Source organism: Pan paniscus, chromosome 17 (genome assembly GCF_029289425.2).
Source record: "Pan paniscus chromosome 17, NHGRI_mPanPan1-v2.0_pri, whole genome shotgun sequence".
In the NCBI taxonomy this organism is placed as follows: domain Eukaryota; kingdom Metazoa; phylum Chordata; class Mammalia; order Primates; family Hominidae; genus Pan; species Pan paniscus.
Window position 1 is genome coordinate 29,833,992 of NC_073266.2, and position 9,403 is coordinate 29,843,394.

Consider the following 9,403-nt stretch of genomic DNA (forward strand, 5'->3'; position numbering starts at 1 on the left):
GTTGGCACGCTCCCACCCAGCAAATAAAGCCCACCCTGTACACAGAAGCACAAGGAGACAGCCTTGCACTTGACTGGAACAAACAATGACACCACGGACTGCATCAGGGAGGGGAGGACAGAGGGACAGTTGGAGGTCCTGGGCCTCCAAGGAGAGGCGTGGCTGGAGCCCAGCAGAGTGAGTGGACAGTTCCTCTCGTGGAAGTATACACACGTATGAGAATTCCACAGAAAGGTGTATGTTCTCTTCACAAATGAAAAGATTAAGAACTTTTGTGGTGTTTGCTATATTTCAGATAATATTCTAAGGGCCTTATCTACATTAACTTATTGCAGTGTATATTCATTAACAATATTATGAGGTATATATTACTGTCTATATTTTATAGATGAAAAAACAGAAGTCAGGGAAGCTGGTAGACTGCCTAAGGTAACCAAGCTGGTGAGCATGAGGGCACAGATTTGAACCTGGGCTGCCTGGGTCCTGGCCGTGGTCCTCCCTGTGCACTGTGCAGCCCCACCTGATGAACAAAAGGCAGAGGCTGGAAGGGAGCTAAGAACATATATTTAAGGCTGAAAAATAACTTTGCATTGCTAGGCAAGTATATAAAATTAACAGTAAGACAGGGTGGATGGCTGGTTGGCTGGGACAGACTCCATGCCTGCACCAGGAGGCCTTCTCTACTCCTTGGCTTCAGACAAACCCCCATCTGAAATGCTACCATGTTATTTCAGTTCCTGGTCAAAAGAGGAGGAGAATATTTAAAGGGAAGAGATTAAAAAAAAAAAAAAAACCATGATCAAACAGTGGATTATTAACATTTTCTTCATATGCAAAAAAATTGAACTTCACTACTACTCAGAATGGATCCATGAAAACACAGGGACTGTCAAACAGATTATGTTTTACCCAGGACATGTGATTACATTTTGAAATGTATATCATCTGTATATATCAGTGTGTATCATTAAAGGGTAAGGATTTTTTTTAATGGAGTGTTTCAGAGTTTTCGGATCTACAGGATAAATTAGGAAAAGAGAATTAAAAATTGTCTTTTCTATGCCAGACATGTAAGATATTTTAACTTCATTTATGCCTATACTGTGAGATGTGAAGAAAGTGTAAATCCCACTTTTTCTTCTTATAAGTGAAGACACTGAGGTAAGCTGCTTGCCTAAGGACAGCTGGCAGCCTGTCCTGGAGCTGAAACTTACATGCAGGACTGTATGCCTGCCTCCAAAATCTCTTTCCACAAGTGCCATGGCTTGGGAAGACAGTGGTGGCCAAGGAGAAGGTGGAGTGTTTTTTCTTTTTTGAGACAAGGTCTCACTCTGTCACCCAGGCTGGAGTACAGTGGCATCATCACTGCTCACTGCAGCCTAGATCTCCCTGGCTCAAGTGATCCTCCCGCCTCAGCCTCCCAAGTAGCTGGGACCACAGGTGTGCACCACCACACCCAGCTAATTTTTCTTTTTTTTTTTTTTTTGTGGAGATGGGGTTTCGCCATGTAGCCCAGGCTGCTCTTTTTTCTTTTTAAGTAAAAAATTAAAAGTGAAAATTTGACTGCAGGTGTGTGATTCTTTAGCCAATCGACAAGTGTGTTGAGGTCCTACCACACCCATGGCTTGAAGAGGTGAGAGGAGGCAAGCGAAAAACACAAAGCTCCTCATTTATAGGGGCCTATTCCTTCACCCAAGTGCTGACGTGGAGTTGGAATTGCAGGTTGTTTTGTTAACTAGGCACCAGAAACCAAAGGGTGGAGTTTGTCAGAGTTGGAGGGAAAACATTTTCTATGGAATCCAGTGCTCTGTTCAGCCTGTGCTGTGCTTCCCAGTTTCACAAGTTTTTTTTGTTTGTTTTTTTTTTTTTTTAACAATCACACTCAATTAAGGGCACAATTTTTGGTCTGTAGTTTTGGCTTTCCAAATACTTTCCAAATGTCAAAGACGTGAATTAAAGGACAAAAGGAGGATGATAAATGTCTTCCTCAGCTGAAGCAGGAGGCACTCTTTTCTAACACTTATTATGGCTACCTCCGTGACTCACCTCCTCTCTGAAAAGGGTAAGCCAGGTGTGAGCTTTGTGCCCAGGGGAAAGTCGAGCAGGATGGTGTCTTATATAAATAGAAAATGCTGCTTAAAACTATTTGTAGAATGACTACTGTACAAAGCTGTTTTCTTTACAAATTCAAACTAATGCTTATTTGGAACAATGTATCTGGCACCCAAGGATAGAGAATAATTTGGACCTATCAGTTCTCAAAAGAACCTACTCTGCCTTCTACAGCCAGTTCCAAGATCCATTAACAGATGGCTTCTGGCAGATTCCACAGACCAGAGGGAAAGAGGCAATCTCTAAGAATCTGGATCTCTGTCATGCATAATAAAATCTTTCTTCTTTATTGTAAGTGCAGACAGTGAAAGGCTGAATGCACTTCAGCCAGGTCTTTAAATAGATTTTTATTCAACATAAACAACCTAACACCAACTAAATCTGCATGCTTTCTCTGAAAGATAGCTACTTCAGTCCACAAAAGGGGACGTTTTGTCAAGCCTCTCAGCTTGCATTAAGTTCATTAAATAAACCTAATCACACAACACACAGCATATGTGGGTATAAGAACTAAATGTTGGTTCCTCTCACGCTCACATCCCTGAGTCATCATGTTACATCATTTTGGCAGGGGAGTCTGTGTGAGGTTCTCTCCAGATGGAGCAAAACCACACTGCAGGGCTGCAGAGCTTGGGCTTTTGGAGTGGGAATTCTGGATGATTTTCCTTAATTCTCTCTTAAGTGAAACACGGGCAGATCGGTCATGGCTTAGAAGACTGTGTACAAATACAGTATAGCAAAATAAAATACACAGTTAAGCATTTAAGTCCAGTATGAGATGCTCATTCTGGGTTTTCTAACAAAAATCTCTGCCCTAAGTTTCCAGAATAAAGTACAAGTAGTCAATTTCCAGGTGAAGACCCTGGTGGACTGCATTTGACTTGTCATGCCGCCTAACATTCAAGGGCAGACCCCCAGAGAGCATTTCTGCAAGGGATTCACACTCACCCGTTTCTCGGACCCCTCCATTCTGCTGCCAGCTCAACCGCAGGTCCAGAGAAACGGAGTCACTCGAACTACCCTACTTCCCCAGCGTAAGCAGTCTCAGGCCGAGGCCCCACCAGTGGGCATCCTGAGTCCACCCCCATGTCAACACAGGCTAGAGGGGAGTCAGGCAGAGAGCACACAGGACTGCGGCCTGCAGCGGAGTTAAAGGGCTTCACCGAAGGGCTGCCATCCTTTAAGGGGGCCAGGCTGTGAAGTTTAGAGCACTGCCGCACAATGAGAAAAATGAAGATAAATTTAAAGAACTTTTGGCTGGGGGTGATGGCTCACACCTGTAATCCTAGCTCTTTGGGAGGCTGAGGAGGGTGGATCACGAGGTCAGGATTTTGAGACCAGCCTGGCCAACATGGTGAAACCCTGTCACTACTAAAAATACAAAAATTAGCCAGGCGTGGTGGTGAGTGCCTGTAATCCCAGTTACTTGGGAGGCTGAGGCAGGAGAACTGCTTGAACCTGGGAGGCGGAGGTTTGCAGTGAGCAGAGATCGCACCACTGCACTCGAGCCTGGGTGACAGAGTGAGACTTCGTCTCAAAAATAAAAATAAAAAATAAAATAAAAAACTTTTAAACTGTGGTATCTTATCTTTCCTAATTTTTTTAAGTTTTTTTCTTTTTTCTTTTTTTTAATGTTCTTACTTGGCAAAATAAAGAACTGGCAAACCTATGCTGGCCTCCAGCATTTTGAAGGAAACTTTACTACCCAGAAAAATCAGAATTCTGGTCCAGATTGCCTTTCTTTGACTTCTCCTGTATTCAAATATACCTATTTTGGTATGTAAAAGGCTTAAGACATTTGAATTTGAATGATGGAATATATAGATTAAAAAGCAGTTCTTGTAGCATTATTTTAATTCAAAAGGCAAGTGACAAGTAATGACAGGGGCACACTTAAAGAAAATCAGTTTTACTAATACCATAGGATAATTATGTCACTATCTTCACAGGGCGGTAACAAGGACCAAATTCTAAAACGAGGAAAGGGCTCCATCATGTCTGACCTTTATGTGTGTGAGCCATTAGTATTTTCAACAAGGCAAAGTCAATCTAAACCTGAAAGTAAGCTAAGGAACAGACAGAAAGATAGTTAAAAAGAATTCACTTGCAGCCCTTGGCCCTGACCACTTGCTGAGCAGCTGTGCCACAGCAGGTAAATTTCTACCTCTCTGAGACTTCGCGTCCTCATCTGTAAAACGGGGATAACTTTCAGGGCTGTGATGAGGCCTTCTGCTGGTGTAGTAAGTGCTCACCATATAGCAGTGACTACTACTACTACTACTACTACTACTACTACTTCTACTTCTATTTATAGGCACAGACAACTACATTACTTATCCAAAGTCACAAACTAGTTAGTGGCAGAGCCTGGAGCAAGAACCCACATTTCTTATTCTTACTCTAGTGTTTTTTCCAGCATGCAATGCTGTTGGAGCAAGGGCGGGGGTAGGTTTTTAAAAGGTAAAACCATTTCAACCTAAACAAAATTAACAGCTAGCTTCCAACAGTAACATAGAAATAAAACAAAGATGGACAGATATGTAATTTTATGGAATTGTTTTTTGAAATATACTTTTAAAAAAGCACATTTACCTGTTTATGCTAAAACTAATGAGAGTCAAACAGAAGGAACCAAGATCAAGAATTCGGCATTGCTAGATAGAAATGGTTTCTACAGCTTCACTCAGGAAGCAATAATGTCAACTTGCAAAAGCACACACAGATTCATGGTGGATAAGTATGCTTGTGATACAGGCACTGCTATGAGGAAAATAGTGGACCAGGCATGTTAGTTGTAAATTTCTTTAGTCAATTACTTTTTTCTGTTTCTCAAACTTTAAAAAGCTGCTCCTGTACTTTTTAAAAGAACTTGTAAATTATAATCAGACTAATTAAATTCCATGAAAACAAAATCCCATTTGAAAATATGAGACAATTCCATTAGACAATTTCCATTAAACAGACCAATCAGTAAATACAACCTCTCAGTTTTTCATACCCTTGTGAATTTTGTGTATCTTTTAAACCAGTTTCTGATTTGATTAACAATACAAAAAACAACATTTTGCTCATTTATAATTTTACATAATAGTTCATCATCTCAAATCCCTAAGGACTTCCACTACGGATCTTTTATTGAAAGTTCAAGTGAATCCCATTTACTTTAAAAGGGCACTTACTGGTCAGGAGCAGTGGCTTACGCCTGTAATCTGAGCACTTTGGGAGGCCAAGTGCTTGAGACTAGGAGTTTGAGACCAGCCTGGACAACAAAGCAAGACTTCGTCTCTACTAAAAATCAAAAAAGGGCTTGGTGGTGTGCACCTGCAGTCCCAGCTACTCAGGAGACTGCGGCAGGAAGATTGTGTGAGCCTGGCAGGTCAAGGCTGCAGTGAGCCAAGATCGTACCACTGCACTCCAGCCTGGGTGACAGAGCAAGACTCTCTCTCAAAAATAAATAAATAAATAAAAATAAAAAGGCTCTTAATGGAAACACTCTCCTAGCCTCGGAATTAGACAATACTACCACTCTAGTGACCCATCTTGGTCCAGGCACACTCAGGGACTCTTCCCTGGGCCACGCTGTGAGGCTCACGATCTTTCCCAGACGGCTGTCGTGAGCAGCACACATCCATAAGCCCTGACAGGGTAGGGAAAAACTCCTACTGTGGAAGAGACTCTTGCTCTATATGGAATTCACTGCACTACATGAAGATGAAACTAGAAAAACCAGCCTGGGAAGAACCCCGTGAGCTAACTGCTCAAATGGTAAGCGTTCAGGTAAGGCAACCACAATTCTACACCACGCCCAGTACCATATTTAATTTGCATTTTTCTAAAGGAACTAGAGGAACAAACTTATCTTCAAACATTCCAATGACGAGGAAGCCTTCTCCGACCAGGCCTCATCACTAGCCTCGACTGGAGGCGCTTTCACTGTGCTCCCAAATACCCATACACATCTGTCACTGCCCTGACAAGCGGTCATGCAGCTCCCGGAAGCTCCGATCCACTTCTGGACAGAGCCGATATCCTGTTCACCACTGAATCCCCACTGGGTAGCATAACACCCAACACACAGTAGGTGCTCAACAAACGATCTGATGAGTGGAGGGGAAAAGCAACTCTGAAGCAGAAACTGAAGTGGAGCTGGCTGGCGTTCTCACAGTGTCTTCCCGCTCTGCAGCAGGCCAGGGGCCATGATCATTCTCTGAACATCCCAGTTAGAAGCACGCACTGAGTACTAAAGTACTCCAGTACTCTAAGTATTATAGGCTACATGTGAAGCAAACAAAAATGAGCAAGACAGAAATTCAACCACACTCAGAGTAGGGAGTATGTGCTCGGGTAAGTGCATGTTTGTTAAGGGACACAGAAACAAACTGCTTGGTCTCCTTGCCTCCTGGTTTCTTCCTTATTCCCAAACATCCTATGCAACTCTGCCAAACTGTTTTCGTGCCAATGCCTTACTAAGGAGTCTTTTGGTTCCAGGTGCCCATAGGATCGGGTCCATTCGCCTTAGCATGGCGGTCAAGGTCTCGCAGCATCCATTCCCAAGTCCCCTAAGGAACCCTCCCCAGAGGTGGGGGGCTGCTCCACTGCTGCCAGGCTTAGAAAATCCTTCTTCCTCTCTCCTCTTCTGCATTCTAAAGCACACCTTTGCTCATCCATCTCACCCTCCATCCACTCAAGCCCTCAGTTACCCACCTATGGGTACCTGATTTCTCTTCATCACACAGTGCAACTCTATTATCCCTCATTTTCATATACTGAAGTACGGAGCCATAAAATATTGACAATTCTAAACGGAATTTAACCCTACTTTATTTATGTCAGGTACTAAAATAACAGCCTAACCCTCATTTGATGGTTTAACAACTCCCTGTACTCTGTATGATCCAAGACTGGATATTTGAAACAGGTATAGTTACGCTACTCATTTTAATATAATGTCTCCAACGACAACATTTTAAAAACATATGGTACAGACATCACAAATATTTCCAAAATGATCGATTCCAAAAAAGCATTAAGGGAAGTAAGTTCTTGAAAACAAACCAAGAAAGACAATACAAAAATTGGAGGTTTCATTTTCCAATAAGACACTTTAAATGTAGTACTGTTTTGTTACATGACAATTTCAAATCAAGTCATCGCAAAATCGTACTGACAGCCTTGGAACTACCACTGGTTATAACACTATTAATAAATAGAATTACATGAAATTATGCTTTTAATTCTATCAAATCTCCTGACTACTCAGTTTCTTGGACCGCCCCTGGGGAAATCTCTCACTTCCTATCACGGAAGTGACTGCCCTTTAAAGAACGGGGTTCTCCTAGTTTGGACATCTTTTAAGGGGTTTTCCATAGAAACAACTGCTACCCACATCCAACTGAGAAATCTCAATGTCAAGTCCTCTAAGCATGACTTAATTAAAAAAATTTCCCCTGCAGTTTCCATTTCAGATCCGCGGCTGTTTTCCTCCTTGACCCTGGAGCGTTCCTGTACTTACTTCACTCCTGTCCCTCACCGAAAACAGCGGTACTGGAGGAATCAACCCCATGCCCGCCAGTCACCGGGTTGTTTGAGGTCATGGATAAATGCAGCTGAAGCTCCTCTGCCCCGTACGTATGGCTAGCACGAGAAACTTACTGTAGTTTTAGTTTTAACATTCTCCATAGGTGACTTTAAACTTCATTTCTTGAAAATGGGTTCAAAATAAGAAAACTGCCCTGGTTGCGCAGGGATCACACCCGCAGCAGACGGCGCGCGCTGGCCTTGGCGGGCCGGGCGAGAGCGGCCTTAGGCGTTCACTGCCCTGCCTGCCTGCGCTCCACTCGAACCCAGCTTTTTCTTGGGCGAGTATGCTAAGGGCCGAAGTTTCCGTGGAGAGCCGCCCCCACAGGCCCCGGGGGCTGCCAGGACCTCTGAGGCAGGGCCGGGGGCCAAGGGCAGGTCTGCCCGGAGGCGGCACGAAAACCTCTGCCAGGCTTTGGGATTGGGATGCAGGGCGCTCCACGGAGACCCCCGCCCCTAGTTTCACCGAGAGGCCCATCCCCGAAAGACTCCCAGGCTCGATGAGACTCGAAGCCCACGGGGCGAAGGGCACCTGCCCGGGCGCCAGGAGGCCCGGCCCAGGGTCGCCGTGGCGCCCTTACCCACGGTGGACTTGCAGGCCTCGCAGAAGGTGTCGTCGGTGAAGCGCTCCATCAGGCTGGTCTTGCCCACGCCGCGGGAGCCGATAATGATGACCTGCAACTTGAAGTCGGCCGGCCTGGGGGGCTGCTTCCTCCGGCGGCCCTGGCCGCCCGACAGCGCCGGGGAGCCCGCGCCCAGACCGCCGCCGCCCCCGGCCCGCCTCTGCAGCGCGGCGCCCGGATCCATGCACGCATGCGGCTCCCGCTCGGCCCGCCGCCCGCCGCCGCCCGCCCCCCGGCTGCGCGCCCCGGGCCCCGGCGCCCCCTCGGCCTCCGCCGCGCGCGGGGGGTCGGCCCCGGGCTCGGCTTCCGCCCGCTGGAGCGGCCCCGGCGGCCCGTGGGCTCCGCGCTGCAACTGCGCCGCCGGCCGGCTCTCTGCGCCCGGGTCCCCTCCTCCTCCTCCTCCGCCTCCGCCGCTGCCGCCGCCGCCGCCGGGAGAGGAGGAAGGGAAGCAGCTACTCCGCAGTAGCGGCAGCAGCATCCCGGACGAGGAGGGGCAGGAAGCGCAGGCGCGGGCGGGGCGGCTGGCCGCGAGGGGCCGGAGGCGGGCGGGTGGGCGCCCCCTGCCGGCGGGAGGACCGCGCGCCCGGGCCTCGGTTGGGTGCTGCGCGCGGAGCTTTCCCGCAACCCGCGCCGCTCTTTCCCTGCCTCTGCTCGCCTGCCCGCCCCCGCTTCCCTCCCTCTTCCGCCGGCTCTTTCATCTTTTCTTCCTCTTATCTCTTCCCTTTTCCCCCTTTTCACTCCTCCCTACTCGGCTTTCACTCTGACCCGCATTTGTAGTTAACACAAGAAATTTAGTGTGGTTTTAGTCTTAAAATTCTCCGTAGGCAATTTTAAACTTCAGCGTTCCAGTGCATCATGAAAATGGGTTCAAAATAAGAAAAAGAACCCTGGTTGACAGTGAAAACACTCCCATGCGCACAGTCCCCAAACACCATGCACATGTTTTCGCCCCCGCGCGCTCGGTGTAGCTGGAACGCTGGAAAGGCCCCGACCTCAGGCCGCGCCGCCCGGCCGCCTGCGCTGCGTTCGCGTCTACACCAGCGCTCTCTCACAAACACCAGCGGGTGCAAGCCCCCGCACCCTCTACCGGG

The 9,403-nt window shown here is 47.0% G+C and overlaps 1 protein-coding gene across 1 annotated transcript in view; it reads right to left on the reverse strand.

The window, feature by feature from the left end:
* Positions 1-8,811, reverse strand: part of RAB12 (RAB12, member RAS oncogene family) — a 29,910-nt gene extending 21,099 nt beyond the window's left edge. The window contains exon 1 of the mRNA XM_024926382.4: positions 8,271-8,811. Coding sequence (XP_024782150.2) covers positions 8,271-8,790 — 520 coding nt within the window. The 5' untranslated portion in view covers positions 8,791-8,811. The remainder of the gene's footprint in view (positions 1-8,270) is intronic.
* Positions 8,812-9,403: the final 592 nt, after the last annotated feature.